General features: G+C 46.9%; 2 protein-coding genes across 3 annotated transcripts in view; one reads left to right on the top strand and one right to left on the bottom strand.

The window, feature by feature from the left end:
- DAGLB (diacylglycerol lipase beta) overlaps positions 1-1,686 on the top strand; it is a 38,891-nt gene extending 37,205 nt beyond the window's left edge. The window contains exon 16 of the mRNA XM_049638930.1: positions 736-1,686. Coding sequence (XP_049494887.1) covers positions 736-826 — 91 coding nt within the window. The 3' untranslated portion in view covers positions 827-1,686. The remainder of the gene's footprint in view (positions 1-735) is intronic.
- RAC1 (Rac family small GTPase 1) lies at positions 1,294-24,466 on the bottom strand. Of its 2 annotated transcripts, XM_049638937.1 has the most exons (7): positions 24,216-24,466; positions 14,336-14,407; positions 11,546-11,663; positions 5,243-5,299; positions 3,773-3,835; positions 2,876-3,035; positions 1,294-2,622 (listed from the first exon to the last, which is right to left on the bottom strand). In XM_049638937.1, exons 1-7 carry the CDS (start codon positions 24,248-24,250, stop codon positions 2,492-2,494), a joined length of 636 nt encoding a protein of 211 aa, XP_049494894.1. In that variant the 5' UTR covers positions 24,251-24,466; the 3' UTR covers positions 1,294-2,491. The 2 variants fall into 2 exon arrangements, with proteins under 2 accessions (XP_049494894.1, XP_049494895.1); XM_049638938.1 differs by lacking the exon at positions 5,243-5,299 and having other exon boundaries at positions 24,216-24,462.
- Between the last annotated feature and the right edge of the window lie 975 nt (positions 24,467-25,441).

The following is a 25,441-nucleotide window of genomic DNA, read 5'->3' as shown; positions in this document are numbered from 1 at the left end:
AGGCACACACGCCTCTCTGACGAAGCCTCCACCAGACACCCAGCGGGACTGGTCCAGAGAGCTGGCGGTCTGGATGGGTGAACACGGGGAGATTTGGGGTGGGGAGGGAGCTGGGAACCGCGTGGGGGCTCCGTGTTCTCCCCCACACCCGGCCCTACGCATCTCTCTTTGCTAAGCAACTGGTGATAAAAACTGGGCGGTAAAAAGCTACATCACTTAGCCATATGGAGATAACTAACAAAGGTTAAAAGAAATCAAACTGGTTGCCTTGGGGGAGGGTGTGATGGGAGACAGCGGTTTTTGTAGCAAACTGTCAGAACTACATGGTCTTGAAACTGCCTTTTAAAAATTTTTTTTTTCAACGTTTTTTATTTATTTTTGGGACAGAGAGAGACAGAGCATGAACGGGGGAGGGGCAGAGAGAGAGGGAGACACAGAATCGGAAACAGGCTCCAGGCTCCGAGCCATCAGCCCAGAGCCTGACGCGGGGCTCGAACTCACGGACCGCGAGATCGTGACCTGGCTGAAGTCGGACGCTTAACCGACTGCGCCACCCAGGCGCCCCGAAACTGCCTTTTAAAAACATCTTTAAAAAATACTCAAAAATAAAGCAATCTTCAGAATGATATAAAGGATTTAGAAGATGGGATTCTGACATGACCTGTTCATTGAAGTACAGTTTCAGGCTTAAAGTCATAATCGGCCTCCTTCCCCCCCTTTTCGGGCTCCCAACAGCCACCAGCTTCAGCCCAGAGCTCTGGCCCCAGTTGCTCGGGCACCCGTGTGGACGTCCCACCCGCATCCGAAGGTCCCAAACCCAGCCTGACTCCCCACCGGTCCCTGCTGACTCTTCAGCTTCTCCCCTGGAGGGGCCCCTCCCCGTCCCCCAGCATGAAAACCTGCACTGGAAATGTGTTTCCAAGCGCCTAGGATTTTCAGGTGAGGCAAACGAACACACACCCCAGGAGGCTGTTCGAGCTCTCAAGAATTCAAGTATTACAGTCATATGATTCAAGGATTTATTAAGTCACACATGCAAAACATAACTGCTAATTGCATTAGCAAAAGATCAATGTAAAAACACTCCACAAGTCTGCAACGGTCAATTTAAAAAACTTTGTTCTAGTGGTTGAAAGGTCCAACCTTGTATTCTTGCCAGCGGGTAAGTTGTACAGAACTTGGTTAGCACGAGCACGGGCTTACAGAACCTCACAGACCCAAAGGAACGTGGTTGATTAGGCAGAGCGACAGGAAGCGTGTGTCCGGGGGAAGGCGGCGAGGAGAAGGGTCAGCATTAGTCAAGGTACAGTACTGGTGATCTGGCAAGACAGTGATGTTACGAAAGTTCATAGTTTAGGAATATCTAAAATATTTCAAAAACTGTAAAGCTGCAACACATGATTTTTACACCTAGTTACTAGAAAACTAAGGAAAGCACTTATTAGCTCTGAATAAAGTAACAAGGAAACAGGAATGCACTTTCACTAATCTACAAAAAAAAAGGTCTAATGCATTATCAGAAAGATTTTATAATACGAGGAGGCATATTGCTCATTAAGAAGGGGTTCTATAAGAAAAGCACTAAGTCAGCAACTATGGGAACGACCAGTTCAAAGATGAATTAAATGCCCGATCTCAGGAGGGATGGAGTCTAAGAAAAAAAGCTTAAAACACTTAGTGATGATACCGACCTTTCATCATTTACTGCATCTGACAGAAATTAACCTTTTAAGATTTTACCCGTGACACTTTCAGTTTAGTAATGACGTGCACAGTGTAGTGTTTTGTCAGAATACTGTCTTCGTCCTCTGATCGCGTCCCGTGGCCCGCACACCCGCCCCAGGTGCCCACGGCCACAGCGGACCCTTTCATCACAGGGGCGGGAGCCAGAGGGCGGTTCCAAATCTCAGCAAAAGCGAATACACTACTTTAAAAAAAAAAAAATCTCACTACAAAATCAAAAAGATTGATCAGAGAGCCGAGTCATTACGCTCGTTCCAGGAGGACACACAGCTCGGTGCTGGGGGCGGCCGGGCTGCTCCAGGCGGCCAGTCTCCGGAAGGAGGCTGGGGGCTCTCCCGGCAGAGACCAGCCAGCAGGGGTCTGTGCGTCCGAACTTGAGAGGCTGGCTGCGGTCTCTTCTGAAGACAAAGGTCTTAAACGGTTTAGTGCTTAGTGTTCTCAGCACAACAATGCAATTTAGTTCACAAGGTATTTTGGCAACTCTTAATCTGAGCAAGAATAGGGGCTTCTGAAAAATAAGGCTTTAAAAAAGCTTGCCATTTTAGGGCTAAATTTTAATATAATGTGAAAGTTTGAAGTCTTACACTTTAAACAAACAAAACCTAAAAATTACTGATTGGTTCAAAATGGTTTTATGGAAAAACTAATCTGTAACAAAAACTTGGCATTGAGTGCGAAGGCTCCACCATTTTTGAGCAAAGCGTACAAAGGTTCTGAGGGGGGCAGGGCAGGAGAGGGGCCCGGACATTTACAACAGCAGGCATTTTCTCTTCCTCTTCTTGACGGGAGGGGGGCAGAGAACCGCTCGAATAGCTTCATCAAACACTGTCTTGAGGCCTCGCTGCGTGAGCGCCGAGCACTCCAGGTATTTTACAGCACCTGCCGGGAGACAGCCTCTTTCAGCCCCGCTCTTCTCACCCGGACAAGGACGAAGAAGCAGCTCCCCGGGCCCCGCCACCTGCCGGCACGTGTGGCCCAGCGGAGCAGCCCCGACCCTGCACCCACCTGGTGAGCGTCATCACGACCCCGAGTCGGAAAACACGCTCTCTACTTCCCCAGACTGGAGTCCAGTCTGTCAAGAAAATAAATCCCGTGCAAAGAAAGCAGACGTGAAAATGCAAGGATTTCCTACCGATCTCCTTTGCCATGGCCAAACCCTGCGGGTAGGTGATGGGAGTCAGCTTTTTCTCCTTCAGTTTCTCAATCGTGTCTTTGTCGTCCCTGAGGTCAAGTTTAGTTCCCACTAAGATGATGGGGGTGTTGGGACAGTGGTGTCGCACTTCAGGGTACCACTAGATGCAAGAGAGAACAAAGTCATGACACGTTCCCCTCCCTCATGAACTTTCTTTGCCTAAACGATACCCATCTGGGTGCCCAACTGACCCCACCACCCCACCTTAGTCCCTCAGCGCTCTTGGCAGGAACCACCCCACCGCCAATACTTTCAAGAACCACAGGCCTGCCTACCTGTGGGTGTTTGATCAGCAAACCAGGATTCCAAGACTAAAGACCCAACAGAACAGGCTCTACTTGTGGGGGGGGGGGGGTAGGAAGGGAAAGTCTTCCTTCCCCAAAAAACTATCTTTTGGTAAAATGGGTCAAGCTCTTACATGAACTCTGAGAATCCTACCTACATATATTCAACAGTGAGCATGAATTACGTGGACTGAGGTCTCAGCCCTGCCACCACTACTCTCACTGGACACATCCCTGATCACAACAGAACATCCCGCGCATGGCACTTTTCACTGGAAGTGTGTGAAAGACGCAGGAGTGGAAAGTCATGGCCGCTGTTTTAGCAGATGACTCCATCAGACGGACTCGAAAGTGTTATTTTAACAAGGGACGCAGCGTTTCTGAATCAGACCTTGAACTTTAGAATTCTACATAATAAAGTCAATGATTTCAAAAATTGATCTACCTAAAGTAGAATTACAAAATCATTAAAACTTCTATCACTAAATGGTAGTTTTACCTCCCAAAGATGACACTATGTAACAAAACATTGGTCTAAAACATCCCCGCTTACCTTTGCTCGAACATTTTCAAATGACGCAGGACTCACAAGAGAAAAGCAAATTAAGAATACATCCTATAAAGAGGAAAGAGAGGCATTTAGAAATGATCTCACGGTGACGAGCGCGCTTTGCTTCGTAAACGCTGTGGGGACGATTCACGAGACGAAGTGCATGTTATGCACCAGCAGTCCGTGTCTAAAGCTCACTCCCTGGTTACAACCCTTCAGTTCTGTCTGAAGCTCCCAGACCAGAACCAGCACATGAAGCAGCCAGCTACTTATGAGAAGAGGGGAGAGGATTTACTAGAATGTGCTAGCGTTTCCTAGAGGCTGAAGAGGCCTCCAATCAGACCCCCAGGAGGCTTCTTCCTTCACACTCCCAACTCCCACTGGCAACTTTAATGCTCTTATTTATATACAGGGACCAAACCAGGGTCAAGGTGCCACTCATTTCTGTAAAACGTGGTCTGTTTTTCAAAAGCAGAGTCGATTTTAAAAAACATGTACAAACGGTATGCTTTTCATTAAGCTCCCCGGGTGCACATTAAGTACACTTTCAGTTGACCGCTGGGTTGCAATTAAACTGCTTTAAGAACTGCCACCGGGGTCCCCGGCACAGAGTGGGGTCCGGCTGTCGGTTCTCAGCCCCGAGCAGAGCTCTGGAGGACTCGACGCTGGGCAGTCGTAGCCGAAATAAAGATTCAGAGGAAAAGTCCGTGCAGAATAAATACCTGGAAGCATTTCCGACTAAACGTAAAACCTCCGCCCCACTCTATTGTGTCAAGAGTCAAACTTAAATATTTAGCTGTATTAAAAATGCCTAAGAGTTTCTAAAATGCTAGGTTTATAAATCCCTTTCCTAGAGAAAGGCAATTCTGCTACTTTGTGAAATGTATCTCCCAAGCTAACACAATTCCCAAGCTAGCACTTTCAATCATCCGGCTGATCCCTTGTACCTGGAAAGGGAAAGAAACATCCCACACAACAGCTTTTTATAAATGACATTTAACCAACGCTAGCGCATGCACAGGCTCGTCGGAGAATCACCGCGGCAGGTCGGCACTGGGTTACATCATTTGGAAGCAGGGGGAGGTTAGCTCAGCCGCAGAGCCGCGCCCCGGACACCAGAGACACCAGGGGACACCAAAGCGGAGGAGGAGGCGCCCGCAGCCATGCTCAGTCCCGCTCCACGGTGGGTGGGCGTCACGTGGAACCTCGACGGCCTGGGAGGCCCCTCACGAAGGTCCCTCCTTCCACGCGGGAGGAGGGAAGCAAGCAGTTCACAAACCGCTTTAATTCGAGCTAGTAGGTAAACTGTCTCGCTCCACTGAAAGCACATTTCATCAAGCAAAACCCAACCTCGAGTGAAGTGAATACAAAGCACTCAAGGAACGTGGGGCTCGAGAGGAAATCCTGGGGAACTAAGTGAAACGAGAGAACAGATAAAGCTTGAAACTGAAGTCGACTGAAAGTTTTACATACGGCAATCGGCTTGTCTTTGCCCCTGGAGGTTATATCCTTACCATACGTTTCTCCAACCTAGTAATGCATGAGAACTGTGTTTGAGTTTAGTAAAAACTGAGGAAAGTAAAAGTCAACACAATCCATTATTTCTTCTTCATCAGAATTCTGTCTCAACCCTCCCAAAGGATCCAAAAGCAGAGGACTGTCTAGCATCTGTGACGCCAAACCCCACCGAAACTCCATCACACCTGTGAAGGCCATGATGAAGACAGAGGTCAGGCGAAACTCCATCACACCTGTGAAGGCCATGATGAAGACAGAGGTCAGGCACACTCTGGCGGGGGGGGGGGGGCGCTACCCACAGGAGCACACAGAAGGTTCCTGTTGTTCCGGCAGCAGCGCCACCGTGCCTGATGACACAAATGCCCGCCCGCCCGAGGAAGCGCACGGGCTCTGTCCACTCAGGAAACGTGCAGAAAGCGTGCGTTCCTCCTTAGCAAAGGCGTGTCCGTGCGTCCATTAGCAAGAGACACACGGGTCAAAGATCTCTGTCCATGTTCTGAGACACGGGTCCAGTGGCAGCAGCCACCAACGGGAGGCACACCTGTCCGTAGGACCGGGCCTCTGGGAGGAAAAGGCCCCAAGAAGCACTGCTGGGTCTGCGCTGTGACGGTGACAAGGCTGGCGCTCACTCTCCCCCCAAATTCTGCAAGTGCGGATCGAACTCAGGGAGCTAGAGGACCTGAGTGAACGGTGTCAATGCACTGAGACCTTGAACTGCGCCGCTGCCCCCCCCCCCCCCCAGCAGCTCTGGACGGGACGGCCACCCAGAGGGGATGGCATCTCCAGCGGCCACCACAGGGCTTTCAATTCGCCCCTGTTGCAGCAAAAATCGAAAGAAAGACTTGCTCTTCAAGCAACACAGAACCCCACACGTCTTTTAACAGATGAACAAGAGAATTATTTTAATTTCCTCTCTCTCCAGCTTCTCTGACCCACGATTCTGAGATTAAAGTTGCCACTTTCATCTATGGGCTACTTTTGAAGATTTGTGCTCCCGACTCTTTATGGTGACACAGGGACCCCTGGGGATTGGCCACAGAAACGCAGCTCCAAAATATCCTCCAACCACATCTGTTCTACCTTTTTCAATTTTTAAAACATATTTTTTGATCAAAAAACATGCTTTTCCATCCTACATTAACATTCCACCATCTGCCCGTTCCCTTCTTCTTCTTCCCCCAGCCTAAATAAGGCTTTAAAAAGGTATAAAGAATAACGTGGTAATTCTTCTAAAACAATAACATGGAAATCATAAAACGTCTAGTCCTTCTGACACTTCGCTCTTCCAGGAGGGATTCACTGCAGCCCTGGCCTCCCAACCAGACACCCGCACAGACTCCTGCTGCTCGACCTTGGCAGGTGTCTCAATGTCCACGGGGGTGCCCGGAGGCCGGAGCTCCATGGCAGGGCCGCCTGCAGCAGGACTGGCCCAGCCTTCCTCCCAGTGTGTCCTGGAGCCTCTTTATTCTGCCCGGGCCTCCCCAGGCCACGGGCTCCCCTTCCCTCTGGCCCGGACGCTGTCCTCACACCGGCAGCCGACTCCCGACCATACAGGCTCCCGCCAGGCCTTCAGCAACTGCTCCGGGTCGCAAACACCGCTCCCTCACTGGCCAGGTCCACCGCCGCCACCAGGCATGCGGAGGGCACCACAGAGAGGTTCCTGGCAGAACGGGAGGGGACTCGGGGGTGGCTGGGATCTCCCAACTCCAAACACCCTAGCGCTGCTCGTGCACGTGCGCACTCTGTCTCTCCCTCTCATTTCCTTCTCTTCTTAAGGCCTTCCGCCCGGCTTTTACTTCCAGGCCTGGAATAGTTCTTCCTACAGACATTCTAGGAACCGGGCAAAGGACCAGGGCGCAAACAGGACAGAGCAAAGATGCTGTGTGTGTGGCATCCACGGGAAGCTGCTCAGGAGAAAGAGCAGGACAGCCCCGAACCCCAGGAGCCAGGCTACGGCGGGTTCCCACCGAATGTGACCATCTCCCAGAGCGCCCACGTCAGACCACGCAACCATGCTGACACGAGACCAAAAGTAAAGAAACGAATAGAAGACCACTTAACAATCTTGTCTAACCACAAACACAAGGTCACCGTGCAAACTACAGAAACCCCGAACGCCCCCCTCTCGCAGCCAACGAGACTGTGTGACGGTGTCTGCACCAGTCACAGATTTGGCCCCAGGACTACCCTGCTTCCTGCCGGCACCCAATCCAGAGCAAGCCCTCACCCAAATCACACACCCCGCAGTCCCCGAGGTGCAGGTCTCGTTTGGGGCACAGGAACAAACCCGACTTTGTTCAAGCCACAGGTGTGTTCTTAGTGACCTGTGGCCGGAGGACACAGGTAGAGGCGGCCACCTGAACAAAGCAGAAAAAGCCAGGCGAAAATCCAAACGGCCAAGCCAAACACAGCCATTCTCCTTGCCTCCGCGCCACCACCCGGCACTCCCGAGCTGAGTGCACACACCCCGCAGGTCCCCGCAGGCCCGGACACAAGAGGCCCGGCACCTCGGGCAGCGCAGGCCTCTCCGGACCCACACGGAGCTCAGGCCTCGTCACCCCAGCGAGGCACACAGGTTCCCACTCACACCACGTCCTGGACAAAAAGGCAAATGCAGCTGGCTGGACACGACGCACGACGCTGGGCCCGAGCACTACACGGGTCACGCTGCCACGGTGACAAGTCAACTCAAGACACACACACAGAACGTGCAGGAGAGCGGGCTCCACGTCGGGCCTACTTCAAATGCAGGGCTCAAACTCCCAACCATGAGATCAAGGCCTGAGCTGAGATCAAGAGCCCAACATTTATCCCACCAAACCATCATGAGCCCCTATTACGGCACGTTTTTAAAAAGAGAATATAAAGATTAAGACTTATTAAAGGACAGGAAAGCCCTAAGGATTACTTAATTTAGGAAAATGAAACTTTCAAGGGCAATCTCTACTGAACAGGACTACCTGCTTGCCATCTTCTGGAGAACGCAGAAACGAATGCCCTCAAACAGACCTAACTTCGCCACCCAAGCTGCCCAACAGGGGACAGCAGCATTAAATGCCCACAGGAAACATGACATCTATTTTGGGGAGTCACCAAGCCCTAAGGGTGACATGTGGATACAAAATCGTCTACCGGCCCTTCAGGGGAGGTCTGAGCACGGTCACGGACAAGCCACATAAACAGGTCTTGTAGAGCCAACAACCAGAGACCACGTTCCAGTCAGTACAAAGTCCAGAGGCACCCCCGCTGCCAAGGTGCCAGCCGGCAGCCACCGGGCCTGCTCCCCCTGCGGGGACAGTGTGGCCCAAAGGAAGGAGACCTTCCAGGCAACCAATCTCCGCATTTGGGGCCGCCCCCCCGGGAGCCAATGAAACGTCCTCATCCGCAGGAGGCCAGCGGGCGCATCTTTAACTGCTACACAGCCGCTCTCCTCTCTGTTCGAAGTGCCCAGGACACCCGTCTGCTGGCGCGTGATGTGTCACACAGCACGTGTGAGCCATCTGAGGGCTAGAGTCGTGCCTCACCCCCTTAGCTGTTCAAGTGTCTGGCAGGAAAAGAGCACCTTACACAGAAGGGACACAGAAAGTTTAAGTCCTGCCCCAGAAGGACAACACCCTGCGGCTTGATTCAATCTGTCACTTTACCTGCGTGTGTTCTGGCATACAGAGCAGGGGCCTTGCCAAGTCACCTTTGACTTACTGTGAGCCACTCCCTCAGAGAGAAAGGCCACACCCTGCCCGGACCCGTGAGTCACAGGAGGTGGCTCTCACTTCTCAGAAGTGACACCCCACCCTTCCAGATGGATCCAGTGGGTTAAAGACTCCTACTCTGTCAATAGGTTAGCAAATCCATTTAAAATCTGGAATTATCAAGCACCCATTGGGGACAGAAGAGTTTCCTAAACATGTTGAAGAACTCAAACCATTTGGTGATTATGAACTGATTTTCAAACCTTAATCAGTTAATTTTTAGCTGGAGGTTAACTGAGCAATCACTCATTCAAACCTCCCATTTTATAGTTCTGGTTACAATTCAACTGAAGGACAATCAGCAAAAATCTACAGCTCAAAGCAACTGGATTTGGCAATTCCTCCAGGAGAAAATAAATACAGAAGACAATGACTGTTGCATTCTAAAACTGTACTCAAAAGTATAAAAAACTATCATTACTAAAAACAGGAAGTTAAATTTAAAAACACAAGATTTGGGAAGACTAGAACTACGGTTATGTTCACCCACACTACGCCCCCAAGACGGTGACGGTCAGGTCCATCCAAGGGTTGACACCTGCCTTCTCCAGGGTGTCTCCTTGACCCTGACCCCTCTGGTCATCCGGGCTTGCTGAGAGCACGCACAGCAGCTTCTAGTCATTCGGGCCCAGCCAGCTGGGATGTGAAGAGCTCTCCAGATGTGCGTCTTCACCACAGCAACACTGGAGTGTCTGTGACGTACCCGGACCCTTCCGGTAGCTTTATACGTACTGCTCGTCTCATCCTATGACGAGACAGGTGACGACGAGAGCCCTGGGGAAATCTGCCAGGGTCACAGAGCTGGGAAGCAAGGGCGCAGGGTGGAAACCTAAGGAGTCTGTGCTAGTGCGTATTCCTTTGGCTGGTTAGCCACTTGAGTCTCCAGAGTTATTTTCAAATACTTTCAAGACGAAGAACAAATGTGTAATGAGAGAAGCACACGATGCAAATAAGACAATTCCTAATTTAAAGAAAAGTGGCCTCTAAGCATATTTCCACCAACTCTCATTAGCTTTTGGTACACGGATCATTTAATCGTCTGAAATGGAAGCAAAACAATCTAGAAGTTTTTCTGACTGGACACTGTGGACATAATTCTACAAAACCGAAACCTGACTCTACACTGAGAAGATGTAAGTGCTAAAGCCAAAGGTGGCTCAGATGGTTAAGCGTCTGACTTCGGCTCAGACCATGATCTCATGGTTCGTGAGTTCGAGCCCTGCATGTGGCTCTGTCAGCACAGAACCTGCTTCAAATCCTTGGTCTCCCTTCTCTCTCTGCCCTTGCATCTGCCGCCCCCCACCCACGCTCGCAAAAATAAACATTAAAACAAATGATAATAATAAAGCCATAGAAAAAGGAGCATGAGTAACATAGAAAAATAATATTAAAGAGCATCTGGCTGGGTCAGTCGGTGGAACGTATGGCTCTCGATCTCAGATTCATGAGCATGGAGTCCAAATAAAATTAAAAAAATAAAAAGAAAGAAAAATAATATTAAACCCAAAAGACAAGTCACTAACTTGATTTTCAAAAACCTTAATCCTAACAGGGCACCTGGGTGGTTCAGTCAGTTAAGCATCCGACTCTTGATTTTGGCTCAGGTCATGATCTCCCAGTTCAGGAGGTCGAGCCCCTCGCTGGGCTCTGCGCTGAGAGAGCAGACCCTGCTTGGAATTCTCTCTGCCCCTCCCCTGTACACACTCTCACTCTCAAAATAAATATTTAAAAAGAGGGGGGGGGCACCTGGGTGGCTCAGTCGGTTAAGAGTCTGACTTTGGCTCAGGTCATGATCTCATGGTTCACGAGTTCAAGCCCCGCATCAGGCTCTGTTGCTGACAGCTCAGAGCCTGGAGCCTGCTTGGGATTCTGTGTCTCCCTCTCTCTCTGCCCCTCCCCTGCTCACACTCTAGCTCTCAAAAAATAAACATTAAAAAAATTCTAATAAATACATACATAAATAAATAAACAAATTGCAACAATGGAAGCATGTAAACTGCACAGCACCATATTCTATACCAGGTAAGACCAGAGAAATGAGAACAAGCCAACTCTGGGTTCCCATGTAGGGGACACACGCTACTGAACTAACATGAGCTTGCTGCTACTCAGGATGCCCCAAAAATGGCAATACAGCAGACCCCTGAACAACATGGGGGGGGGGGGAGCGTGAGGGGTGCTGACCCCCCCCCATGCAATCAAAAGTTCCCCCAAATTTAATGGCCTGCTACTGACTGGAAGCCTTACCAGTAACATCAACAGTCGTATGTTAAGTGCATTAGGTACTGCGCTCTTACACTAAAGTAAGCCAGGGAAAAAATTTCCCTCAGATCTGGAGGAAGAAACATACTCACTGAAATGTACCAACAGGCCTTATCTAAGCAGACATGTGGAGTTCAAATGTGTTGTTCACGGGCCAACTGTGCAAGCAAACCCACAGGTGATGTGCAATTTCATATTCAGAAATCATATTCTAAAGGACACATTAAAAATCAGTCACGATCCTTACTGTTTGCGGATAGGATAAGGGACGTAATCTGTCATAATCTTCTTGTCCAGCTGTATCCCATAAGCCCAGATTCACCGGTTTTCCATCCACCATAACATTGGCAGAGTAGTTGTCAAAGCTGCAGAATGGAGTAAAAACGGTTAGTCTTTAGCCATGGAGCATTGGGCACAGATCAGGGACTCGAGTGACTGTCCCAGGGAGGGCCCCAGAGGAGATGCACCAAGGCCAGGTGCGGTCTGGGGGCTGCCGGGCCAGCAGGCGGAGCTAATGTTGGAGGGAAACTGGGACGAATGTAAGGGAAACAAACCAACACCTGGAGAAACTCGCCCAAGAAACAAAGGACAAGCTCCTCAATGTACCCGAAACAAAGCAGTGGCAGCAACAGGAACCTCTGCCTCTTCAACAGGACATTAAGATTCTTCTGCCCCAGAGAAACAGAGTATAAAATCAGTCCCTCTCTTTCAAATCCCACTTGCTGAGATTTTTCACATCCACATGTGGCTCATCTTCAGCAAGGTGGCGCGGCACGGCCACCGCACTGAGTCAGGGCAACAATTAGTCAGGTCGTGGTCATCCAGCCAGGCCTGCGACCCAAGCGCGAAGGGAACACGAAATGAACCTGATGTGAGAGGCTGTCGTGGACCGTTTCAGAGTGAGTGTACTGGGTTACATGCATACCAAGTCACCCCAGTGATTACTTAACGATAAGCAGAGGCCCAGGAAAGCCTGGCTGACAGGCAGAAAGTAAGGTGGACTTCCACAAAACCAAAGCAAACCACAAGTACCACCAAGTACTTCATTAAAAAGAAAACCTGGCATTGCCATTCAAACCAGCGCAAGTACCAAACAGGACCCAATACAGCAGCCTGTAAGATACAATTTCGGAAGCCACCTTCACACACTCTCGACACTGAAACTCAGGGACTTCCTAAACTGCGACGGCAAAGCCGAAGTCTGAGTAAGGCTCCGATGTGGCTTAACGAACGTAACGACCACACTAGCTCCCATGAAGACAAGGTCTGGGGTATCCTAATTCCGCTTCTGTGAGAAAAGGACAGGTTATTCAAATGAACAAGATCATGACTTTTTTTTATCTGGGAAAAAGAATCACGTGCCCGCCTACTGTACCAAAAAATAAATTCTAAATGAATTAAAGATTAAAGCGTTAGCCACAAAAATCTAGAAAACATACTTTTGCATCACTGAAGTAGGAATGGTCTTCCTAAGCAGGACATAAAACTCCATGCAGGTAGAGTGGCATATTTACATAAACACATCAAACTTCTTAGGGCGCCTGGGGGGGCTTAGTCCGTTGAGCGTCCGACTTTGGTTCAGGTCATGATCTCACAGTTCACGGGTTCAAGTCCTGCATCGGGCTCTGTGCTACCAGTGCGGAGCCTGCTTCGGATCCTCTGTCCCTCCCGCTCTCTCTGCCCCTCCCCTGCTCATGCTTGTTCTCGAAAATAAATACTAAAAAAAAATTTTAAGACAAAAAAAAGTCAAACTTCTTTACGGCAGAAGACCTCATAATGAAGTTCAAAAAGACAGAGGACAAAGGAGAGACAGAGGAATTGATATTTCTTGTACACAGAAGTTCCATCAGTAAGAAAAAAATCTCAAAAAAAAAAAATAAGCAAAGGATTTCAACAGTCCATCCACACGAGACTACAAATGGCCGGTGAACATTTGAGGGATTTCAACCCCACCGGGGATCAGAAATGCAAATGAGAAAGTAACTTTTTCAACTCCTGTCACCCACAGTCCAACCAGAGGAGCCGGCTTCAGTCCCAGCTGGTCCAAGTACAGCCTTTGGGCAGCACATGGGTAGTTACCCTATCAGAAATCGAAATATCCATTCCCTCTGGATTTGGCACACCTCCACTTGTCATCATCTATCACGTGTGCACAAAGACGCGTGCAATGATGTTCAACACGGCAAAAAAAACCCAAACAAACCCATGACCAGTGTACTGTATCAGCTACAGTAGTTCAAAGTCACCTACAGTGATCATGATTTAGTTCTACCTACATGTGTAGAAAAGGAAAGTCCCCACCATAAAACCAGAACAACACGGACAGTATGATCCCACTTCTGCAAAACTTTGGGCAACACTGCAGCGCACATGTTGTGCTCGACAAGGTCAGCATGGGTGGGACTTGAGGTGCTTCCTCTACTAGGATGGCAGCTGTGAGGACAGAGCAGGGTGACGTGCTACACGGGGCTCCCTAGTAATCCTATCATCGGAAAAACACTTCCATCTCCACCCAATTCTGCTGCGGAAAGGGAATAAAGAGCTCGGTGGCCAATTCCGTCCTCCGGTAACCGCCCCCAGCACCACCCTGTTTCCGTTCCACAGCCTGATAACTCAACATTGACATGGAACCACTGGGATCACTTGCCAGAAAAGGCCAATCACAATAGAACAGACTATTTCATGTTCTGGCTCCTTGCTCCTTCACACACAGATGCTCAAGTGCCAAATTTATATGAAACTCTTACTGTATCCAGTCTTCACACTTCGGTTTGTTAACTTTGTTTCCTGAATGTCTAAAAACCAATTAGGAAAGCTGTGTGTTTCATCACAACGCAGAAACTTTACATCAGATTAAGTATTTTTTAAAAGCCCGATTCTCTTATTAATCAGACTTTGGTCAATGTTCACGTTTAAGTGGAAAACTAATCAGATCTGTTCACGTAAGAATTAAGAATGCCTTTACAGCAAAACAAAGGTCAAAAGAATTAAAAAAACACATCACAAGTAAATTGCTTATTTAACTCCAGATACTTACACAGTGGGGATATATTCTCCAGGAAACGCATTGGTTGTGTAACTGATCAGTAGGCACGTTTTACCTACGGCTCTAAGGAAAGAGAAAAACGACATAAGTTGCTTAGTCAACATGCATGTAATTCTTTCATTATTCTGTTAAACTTACAGGAAAAAATCAAGAAGTATACACCAAGTACTTAGCATTAAACAGTTTCTGTAACCTTCTACTGAAGCCTACACATTTTCTATCCTGAAATTTAAAGTAAACAAACTCGAATTTCTCAAAAAGGAGCCTTCTTCCTGCTCTGCTTAGGAATTAGCATTCACAGAACCAGCTGTTAATTAAGCACAGGTTGAAGAGGAACGATAGTTTAAAATGGAAAGTCTCTTCTGCGACTATGTGTAGGAGTCTCTCATCTGAGCATCTTCAGTTCTATCCTCAAATCACTTTGATGCATCCTAATATGCAAACACAGCCTTCCTCTGCAACTTCCACTTGGCTGCTAAGTAATACATTTTGCAGCCTCAGAGTGGTAGCTCAAACCCACCACCTTTTAAAGCCTTCCCTCTGGCACCAGTAAGGACTGTTCTCTTAACAGAGTGCTTAGTCACTAACCACCGCACACAGAACTGTGAGCCACAAAGAGCCATACAGAACTCACTTTAACTCATCTGTATTCATTTGCCACTCCGCAACCCCCATCCTCACACATCACCATAAGCCTTTAGAGCGGCTAACACAATATATTCCAGACATATTAACTAACGGCTCAGGGACGCTGGCATAAACTTCGCAAAGCTGCAAAGAGGAGAAAGTAAAAAAGAATCGTGTAGAAATTCTCCAGAGACAGAAGGCCCTCCCGCACCACTAGTGGGGGATACAGTGTACCACGGGGCAGAGGTCAGACTGGTGGCTTGGAGTCTTCCAACCACTTGAAATTTTCATGAGAATGTATCACCTACAAATTAAGCTCACTGTGCCCTTAGCCAAAAAATGAGTTCCAAATGTGACATTCTCAGGGTGACTTCAGGGGCTTCTGAGAGCCTGGGTCCCCGGCCTAAGTTTTCACTAAATGCTCTCCTTACTACCCTTGATCTTAGCCAGAAGGCTGAGAAGCGATATAAATGCTCTCCTCACACAATGAAGCTCTGAGCTGTAAGAATTTGTTGTCCAATCGCAACTACTATGAATTAGGATTCACTATAAAGAAGTTAAGTGCTTTTCTATTTTCTTAGCACTCTTAGCTTAAGGCAAAAACCTCTCTGCAAAGACAGATTACAGGCCCATCCGGTTTGCCAATACTTGTTTTACTCATAACATTATTAAGGGCTTAAAAATTAGAACTCCCCCACCCTGAAGACCTCACAGACTCAAACATTACATTACATCATCAGGAAGTAGCTCCCAACTCCTAAAGGCTTTCTCAACAAAAATGACTCATTGACCATACATTTTGTGAAAAGCTTACAATGTCAAACCTATATAAGCAGGAGGTGGAGATGCATAGTCATTAGCCTAGATTTGAGACCCGGGACCACCTCTGTATCACTTACTAGGCTGGACTTTTTTGTAAGTTTCAACTCCCTTATGCCTCAGTTTTTTCAACTATAAAATGGATGCAAAACTACCAACTCCATCACAAAACTACTGAAAGCATGAATTCTATTTCAATCTATACCAACAAAGTATGTGCTATGCAAGGAAGTATACCAGGTACTGAAGATATTCCAAGGAACGAAACTTCATGGAATTTGTGCAGTTATTTTTTTTTAATGTTTGTTCATTTTTTGAGAGAGAGTGAGACAGAGTGTGAGCGGAGGAGGGACAGAGAGAGAGGGAGACCCAGAAACTGAAGCAGGCTCCCCAGGCTCTGAGCTGACAGCACAGAGCCTGACACAGGGCTAGAACTCACGGATGCAAGATCATGACCTGAGTCGAGGTCAGATGCCCAACAGACTGAGCCACCCAGGTGCCCCATTTGTGCAGTTATTAAAGTAAAAAAATGAAGAGTGCATGGGGCACCTGGGTGGCTCGGTCTGTTAAGCATGAGACTATTGATCTTGGCTCAGGTCAAGATCTCACGGTTCGAGGGACCAAGCCCTACATTGACAGCACAGAGCCTGATTGGGATTCTCCCTCTCCCTCTCTCTGCCCCACTCACACTCTCTCTCAAAATAAATAAATAAAACTTAAAAAAAAAGAAATAGGGGCGTCTGGGTGGCTCAGTCGGTTAAGCATCCAACTTCAGCTCAGGTCATGATCTCACGGTTTGTGAGTTCAACCCCTGTGTCAGGCTCTGTGTTGACGGCTCTGAGACTGGAGCCTGCTTCAGATTCTATGTCTCCCTCTTTCTTTGTTCCCCCACCCCCACGCTCTCTCTCAAAAATAAGTAAACATTTTTAAAAAACTGGAAGAAAAAATGAAGAGTGCAGTCATTACATAAAATTATAGGTGTGACAAGTGTTACTAAAGATGGTCTGGGGGGTGCCTGGCTGGCTCAGTCCCTAAAGCCTCTAGCTCTTGATCTCAGGGTCCTGAGTTTGAGCCCCACGTTGGGTGTAGAGCCTACTTTAAAAAAAAAAAAAAAAAAAGGGTTTCTTTTTGGGGCCCTGGGTGGCTCAGTTGGTTCAGCATCCGACTTCAGCTCAGATCATGATCTCACAGCTCGTGAGCTCAAGCCCCACGTCGGGTTTTGTGCTAACAGCTCAGAGCCTGGAGCTTGCTTTGGATTCTGTGTCGCCCTCTTTCTCTGCCCCTCCCCTGCTCGTACTCTGTCTCTCTCTCAAACATAAACATTAAAAGAAAAAATTTTTAAGATGCTCTGGAAATGTACAGCAAAGGGATCTAACCTAGTCTTGGAGCTGATAGAGGTCGCAATGTACGCTGAAACCTAGGAGGAATGGGGACATGACAGGAGGAACATTCTAGGCAAAAACAGCAGCATTGATGGGGAGGCCCAGAAGCCCAGCACAACTGAAGAACCAAGAACTAAGGGGGAAGCAGCAAAGGAAACTCTGAGGAGGCTGTCATCTCTTCTTGTTAAGGACATGGGACTTGATCCTACTCGGGAAGTCCCAGAAAGTTTTTAGTTGCCAAGAAACCATTAAATTTGCATTTTCAGAAGCAGCCTCCAACTGCAGTGTGGAATGGAGGACTGAGGAAGGAAGCTGGGACTGGAGACAGAAAAACGAGAGTGGTTTGAACCAACGAGGGAGATTCAGGGTAAAAAGAAGTGGGCCATTTCTAGAGCTTCCTAGGCGTGCGGCAGAACAAGATGGCCCAGCCATGGGCTGGATGTGGTAGCTGAGGAAGAGAATGGAGTCTAAGGCCATCATTGCTGAGCCTCTTTTCAAAATTACAAATGTGTAAAAATGTAATAGTTACTGCCTCTTAATATCAAGGATAAGAGGCTATAAAGGTTTTAACGGTTATGATAAAACGTCATGGTAGTACTTCCTTTAACAGTACTGTTTCAAATCTCTTCCATGTGTATAGGAACAAAGCCATTACTATAAATATGACCCACTCTGTTTCAAAAGCTCTAAGATCTTGGGGCGCCTGGGTGGCTCAGTTGGTTAAGCGTCCAACTTCGGCTCAGGTCATGATCTCACGGTCCGTGAGTTCGAGCCCCACGTCAGGCTCTGTGCTGACAGCTCAGAGCCTGGAGCCTGTTTTGGATTCTGTGTCTCCCTCTCTGACCCTCCCCTGTTCATGCTCTGTCTCTCTCTGTCTCAAAAATAAATAAACGTTAAAAAAAATTTTTTTTTTAAAAAGAGGTGGATGCCTAACGGATGGTGCCATCGGGCGCCCCAAAACTCAACCAGTTTTTAATAATGATAATAATAATAATAATAATAATAATAAACCAAAAGCTCTAAGATCTCTTTTCCTGAAACTTCACCTTTAGCCGAGGCATCATCTTTTGAAAGGTTTAACTGCAAAGGAATTCAAGGTATTGGCATACCCTGATAGGCTGAAATTTTATTACCAACCATTACAGCTATAAACTAATCTGTAAGAAATTATTAAATTATAAAATTCCGACTTAATTAAGTACATGTCCAAACGCTGATTTAAATATTTACTTAGTTTTAAAAAAACAGATAAAAAGAAAAAAATAATGGTGATTTACCTCCCATTAGTGTTATCTGTCCACTCCTTTTAAAAACACTCCACAAATAAACTCTAGAGGCCAAAGTCAACACAGCTCCCACATGACAAATGGAAGCTGCATTTGGTCACAACCTTGACTGATGCGGCCAAGAACCTCTGAAAGTTACTATCCGGTTTGGAATTTCCACTTTTATATATGCTACCACTGAGTTCAACCTCTTTTTAATCCTTGAAAGCTGCCACAACTGTAGAAAATGAACATGAATCTACTGAAAGAAAGTTCATGTGAGTAACATTTTTTTAAGCCTATCTGTGCCTCTCCTGCTCTAGTAGAAATTACAAAGATTAAAGCCAGTAACTCATGTTCCTATTATGTTCTTCATTTTCCCATTAGGAGAACTTCAAGGAAACGTTTAAAATTTGGAGGGTAGGGGCGCCTACCTATTGGGTGGCTCAATAGGCTGAGTGTCTCTGAGTTTGACTCAGCTCATGATTTCATGGTTCATGAGTTCTCCCACATCAGGCTTGCTGCTGTCAGTGCAGAGCCCCGCTTCGGATCCTATATCCCTCTCTCCCTGCTCCTCCCCCACTCGCACTCTCTCAAAAATCAATAAACGTTTAAAAAAAAAAAAAAAAAAGATACCCTGATCTTAGGACTCAAAGATCAGATTTCTTCAATGAGAAAATAAGGAGCCTGTATTACCGTCTAAAAGTACCTAGATCCTGGGGCACCTGGGTGGCTCAGTTAAGCGGCGGAATTCAGCTCAGGTCATGATCTCATGCTCAGGAGTGCAAGCCCCGCATCAGGCTCTGCGCCCACAGCATGGGGCCTGATGGTTGGGATGGTCTCCCCCCCAACCCTTCCCGCAACTCCCACCACTTGCACACACTTTCTAATAAACTTTAAAAAACAATAAAAATTTAAAAAGGTACCTAGTTCTTAACGATATATTAACAGAACATAGTGGAATGTGAAAGTATTAAATATATATTCATATTTGTTGCATCAATGAAAGACCCTGAATGAAAGTCCTCAATTTACCCTGTGAAATGGGGTTTGGAAACGCTCCAATTGTAGGCCTTCAGTAAATGCATAACCATGCAAAGACTAAATTCAGGAAATACATGAATAGAGTAGTTTAGCGCACAAAAACACAAAACCTAATGTGAAATTTTGATATTGTCACTAACAGGGACATCACAACCAACTTAGGAAAACCAGCCATTATCACCATTGGAGGCTTCAAAAAATTCAAAAACTGTGTAGCTTCTAGAACCCTCAATGCTGAAGATGCTACCCCTAAGAGAGTCCAATTCTGAAGTAGCCTTTAAGCTACAGAGGAACCCCTCCCCTTCTAGAAACACCAAACCTAACCCTAGAATAGTTATTATCTGGATCTGCGGAAGATACAAAAAAGTTCAAAAAAGACTTTTTATCTAACTGCATATCAGCCTCATTCTTCTTCAAAATCAAATCCTCTTAAAATATGCCCTGATAATGGGAAGATAGGTCAATATCAATATAGCAAAATATTGATTACAAAATCTAAGTGGCAGGTGTTCACTACACAATTCTTTCAACTTTCCTGTATCTCTGAAGTTTTTCATATTTAGATGTGGAAGGAAAAATATTCCTCTGATGACATGCGGTAATTGCCCCGGGAGCAGGATTCCTGATAAAACATCTCCTTTTTAGGAAGACTAAAAATTACAAGAACTACCTGGTGATACAGAGGTGAAAAAGTAGGAGGCACTAATACATTAGATGATTAATGCAAAAGAAAGAACATCATAAAAAGTGGCTTTAAGTTCTCTAAAAATGGATTCCTGATACTCCTCTAATGAATCCAACCCCAAACTTTTACTGGGATTATCATTTGAAAGTTAAGAAAAAAAAAAAAAGGCATAGTATAATTTTAACCACCAAGATCGGAGTCAAACAACAAATCTAAACTTAGGGGCGCCTGGGTGGCTCAGGTCATGATCTCACAGATCATGAGTTCTAGCCCCACATCAAGCTCTGTGCTGACAGCTCAGAGCCTGGAACCTGCTTTGGATTCTGTGTAGCCCTCCCTCTCTGCCCCTCCCCTGCTCACACTCTCTCAAAAATAAATAAATATTAAAAAAAAGAATTATTTTAAACAAATCTAAACTTAGAAGCCAGTGCAGAATTCAAACACCTTTACAACAGGTCAAACACAAACATATGGAACTCCATGCTGAAGGCAAAACACACAGACAATTCACAAAGCACTTAAATTCATGGATCGGACCATCAGTGATTGTTCAATGGAAACAAGTAGAGAGGAACTGGTGCATTCCTAAAAAGATGACATCATCATGGAAGGTATTTTTTATGCTCAACTAAAAACATTCTTGGACAGCAATGCCTAAATTAGACACTGGGCTGGAGAGACTACTAGCCCAATCTGGAGTGAACTAAGAGGGGCTTCATTCACTCGCAGCCTCCTGGTCAACCAAAGCCAAAACAACACTATTAAAAATGGTTTAGGGGTGCCTGGGTGGCATCCAAATCTTGATTTTGGCTCAGGTGGTGATCTCTCGGTTCATGAGTTTGAGCCCCATGTCAGGCTCTGGATAGTGTAGAGCCTCTTAGGATCCTCTCTCCCTCTCTCTCTCTGTCCCTCCCCTGCTCACTCATGCCTTCTCTCTCAAAATAAATAAAATAAACATTTAAAAAAATGGTTTAGGGAGAGACACCTGGGGGACTCAGTCAGTTAAGCCTCCCAACTCTTGATTTAACTCAGGTCATGATCTCATGGTTCGTGGGTTCAAGCCCCACATCAGCCTCTGTGCTAACAGTGCAGAGCCTGATTGGGATTCTCTCTCTCAAAATAAAATTTAAAAACATTAAAAATTTTTTTGAATGGCTTAGCAATATCTGAATGTGAGATGCTGTCTTACCTAAGTAAAACTGAGAGAATCTTGGGGTCACATGTCCATCAAATAAGAATGACAGACCCCGTGTTCAAGAAGGACTAACAGAATTAGGACCAAGAGAAGGATTAATAGCATAAAAAGTGTCAAAATTTCAACTCACATTTTGTACTCAATGCCAACTGAATTGCTATATAGAAAATAATCCATAAGAAGAATATAGGCTAATTGATCCTAGTTATAATAGGATTATGACATAGCTTCTAACTGTAGTTCCCAAGAATATTTTTTTAAATAAGGAAGCTTGCAATTTGTGCAATTTCAATTTGCCTTTACTGCTTAAACTGCCCTTAATTGCCTCAGATTCCCCACCATGGAGTTCTCTGCCCCACAAAATGTAGACCTACATTTACAGCTTTAACAACTTTTGAAAGAACATTCCAACCATATCATCAGGCTGATGTTTTGTTTGGGTAAAAGCAGAAAATATTTTTGGTATGGAAAATTATGTGTCTAAATTTTTCACTGAAGTAACGTTTGCTATATGCCGTCCCTTAAAGTAATAGAGGGAGCACATGGCTGGCTCAGTTGGCAGAGCATGCGACTCTTGATCATGGGGTCGTGAGTTCGAGCTCCACACTGGGTGTAGAGATTACCTAAATGAATAAATCTTTAAAAATAAATAAATACCTTACATTTTTTTAATCCACTTCTAACAGGATTCTTAGCCCCCCAGTCTACATCAATGTCAAATACGAAAAAAACTAACTGAAAACTTTAAGCCAAGCCAAGAACTGTCTTATGCCTACCACTCCCCTCACAGAGTCCCTCAGTGCCTCGGAGTAAGAGAAACAGCACGTACTCCACACAGGGCAGACACCTGGGAGGCACTTCGTATCCAGGATCTGGTTTAATCCTCACGAATTCAACTTGAGGCACCTGTCTTGTGGGGGATGACTGATATGCCCAGGGTTTCCCCCTAAGCAGCGGGGTAGAGACTTGAAGGAAGGATCCAGATCCCACAGTAGGCGTTCAACAAGTATGCGACTAGATAAACAAGCCAATACAAACAGCAGAGGTCCATAATCTGTAGGCGTTAAATATATCTGCTGTGCTTGTTTTAGTTCCAGAAATTTTCAATTAAGGATATTACATAGGATATTACCAGGGTTATTGAATTATCAGCAATTTGGCGTTTTTAAAAACTAGCATTATTTCATATTCTAAGCATTACTGATTGAACATTTTTAATTTTTAATATTTTCTGGTATTTTTTTTAACGTTTATTCATTTTTGAGAGACAGAACATGAGCAGGGGGAGGGGCAGAGAGAGGGACAGAATCTGAAGCAAGATCCAGGCTCTGAGCTGTCAGCACAGAGCCTGACGAGGGGCTTGAACTCATGAACCACGAGATCATGACCTGAGCTGAAGTTGGACGCTCAACCAACTGAGCCACCCAGACGTCCCGACATTTGTAATTGTTAAGAGAAATTCACTTAAAGCGTTAAGACAACTTGATAAACGTTTAAATTTAAACTTCACTTAAACAGTTTACTGACTTCCCTATTAAGTAACTGAACATTCCCCCCCACCCTGATGAAAATAAAACTTTCTTCTGAAGGGTTTAAAAAAAAAAAAAAAAAAAAGGTACCATACATATTCCCAAATAGGTGGGAGGTGTAATTGTTGGCTATATACATAGAACCATGAAGTGTTAATGTTTCGCATGTTGACTCTGACAAATCCCAGATGGGCATCTTTTAAAAATCAGTTCAACTGTACCCACATCTGAATTAGCTGTGGAAACAATTTCGAATGTCTAATTTGCAACAATCTAAACAAAGCCAATTCACAACTGGAGAGGCATAAAAGCCACATCAGTCCTAATGACTGATTTGGGGAATATTAATCAAAAGATAGAGCGATGCCAGAACGCTTCCTTAGACTTTACAAAACTTGAAAAATGCACCCACTGCCTTCTGAATTTCATGAAACTGGTAGTAATTCTTGGAGCTTCCTTGTTAACACTCAACTACTCTAGCCCTGCTGAGACACACAATTTTGCTCGGATTACACTGAGATTCTTGTTTCTATGGGAGGAAAAAAAAAAAAACTGCATAAGCCAAGTCTTGTCTTCCTCTAGGGCCTGTAACCACCACAGACAGTGATGAAAAGAAATGCCTTGAGTCACAGGGCAGCTCCGCTCAGGGAGCCTGTTCTGCTACATCCCATACCTAATGCAAGAAGCGAAAGCCAATTTTTTTTTTTTTTTTATGACCACACCACGTTCAGAGAAAAGAACAGTCTTAATCACACCCGACTCCTCGCAGCTAGAATCTCAGAAGTTTCTCCACGTTAAGAGCAAAAATAATTACCTAAAAAAAAAAAAAAAATCTTAACAAGTGGCCAAGTGCAAGCGGAAGATAGCCCGTGGTAAATCAGTTTAGGGCCACCAAACCCGCCCAGGCAAACATTCGTCCGGTATTATCGACTTGACCGCCGGGACACACGGAAGCTCTCAACCGGGCTCGAGAGGTTGATGTAAAAGCCCAGAAAGGGTCGTTTTCTGAGAAAGGCAACTCCAAGCCCACCGGTGTCCAGGCGGACGAGGGAGGGTGGCGGCGCGGCTGGGGGGTCCCACCCGGAGAACGGCGGGCCCGACAGAAGGCGGGAGGGTGGAGTTCACTTTTCCCTCCGGCCGCGGGTCGGCGACCCCCTCCCCCACCAAAAAAAAAAAAAAAAAAAAAAGGGGGGGGGAGCCGGAACCAGGCCCGTGCCGTCCGGTCCCGGGGGTAGTGAGTGGCGGCCCGCGACCCACGCCACGCGCGGCAGAGAGGCCGGCTCCGACCCCGGGCGAGCCCGCCCGGCCCCGGCCCGCGCACTCACCCGTCTCCCACCACCACACACTTGATGGCCTGCATCTGGGCCGCTCGCTGGGCCGCGGCGGCGGCCGGGCGCTGAGGCGAGAAGCGGCGCACTCGGGGCGCGGCGGGCGGGCGGGCGCGCGGCTGCGGGCGGCGGGGCGCGGAGTGCCGGGGCCGCTGTCCACGCCGCCTCGCCCTCCGCCAACGGGAACCCGGAGCCCAGCAGCGGCCACCACCCAAAGCTGGGGAAAACTGCGGAGAAACAGGAAATGGCCGCTCCACTCACATCCGGTCTCCCCTCCCCACCCCCCCCGCGCGGGCGCACCGCTCCCAGGCTCCGGGGCGGGGTCGCTCCTGCCCGCGCGCCTCCCGAGCTTCCTGCCGGCTTCGGGGATGCTCGGGAGACGCTCGGGAGCGCTCGGCTCAATTCGAGCGCGCTCGGTTCGGGGGCGGGGCGCGGGGCCGGCCGGCCGCCATCTTCGTGCCGCCTGATGAGTGGCCTAAGTGTAGCCTTCTTCTGTGATAGCCTTAACTTAGGAGAGGAGGAGGTTCCTCCGGAAAATTCGGAACCTGAAACTCTAAAGAAGGAAATACCACACTACCATTCTTCAAAGAAAACTCCTGTTCATTAGGTCAAAAATATGTTGAAATTTGTTCGCTCACGTATGCATTTTGTTTCCAGCATGTTGAGCGTTTACTATGCCCTATGCTTTGTACGAGTTCTGGAGATAATGTTCTGTAGGCAGACCATTAAGGTGCCAATATTTGGGATATTTGCTTTCAGTTCTCCCTTCCTTCCTTCCTTTTGCAGGCTCCATGTCCACCGTGGGGCTTGAACTCATGACCCTGAGATCAAGAGTCGCCTGCTCTACCAACTGAGCCAGCCAGGAGTCCCTCTTGGTTACTTATGTATGCAACAGCATGTTGTACGTATGTATGTATGTATGTATGCATGTATGTATGTAATCTACACCTAAGGTGGAGCTCGAACTCAAAATTCCATGATCAAGAGTTGTACGCTCCTCCAGCTGAGAGAGCCGGGCGCACCTGTAACGACATGTTTTATTTATTTTTTAAATTTTTTTTTTAACGTTTATTTATTTATTTATTTATTTATTTTTTAACGTTTATTTATTTTTGAGACAGAGAGAGACAGAGCATGAATGGGGGAGGGTCAGAGAGAGGGAGACACAGAATCTGAAACAGGCTCCAGGCTCTGAGCTGTCAGCACAGAGCCCGACGCGGGGC

This window comes from Panthera uncia, chromosome E3 (assembly GCF_023721935.1).
Source record: "Panthera uncia isolate 11264 chromosome E3, Puncia_PCG_1.0, whole genome shotgun sequence".
In the NCBI taxonomy this organism is placed as follows: Eukaryota; Metazoa; Chordata; class Mammalia; order Carnivora; family Felidae; genus Panthera; species Panthera uncia.
This window is presented reverse-complemented; position numbering and strand designations above follow the sequence as displayed.

What these genes read in the sequence shown, in the direction of transcription:
- RAC1 (XM_049638937.1), bottom strand. Translation starts at nt 24,250, where the DNA reads ATGCAGGCCATCAAGTGTGTGGTGGTGGGAGACGG. An exon ending in TGTGTGGTGGTGGGAGACGG is followed by an intron (nt 14,408 to 24,215) that starts GTGAGTGCGCGG and finishes CTCTTTCCTTAG; the next exon opens with AGCCGTAGGTAAAACGTGCC. An exon ending in TTGAAAATGTTCGAGCAAAG is followed by an intron (nt 3,036 to 3,772) that starts GTAAGCGGGGAT and finishes TCTTGCATCTAG; the next exon opens with TGGTACCCTGAAGTGCGACA.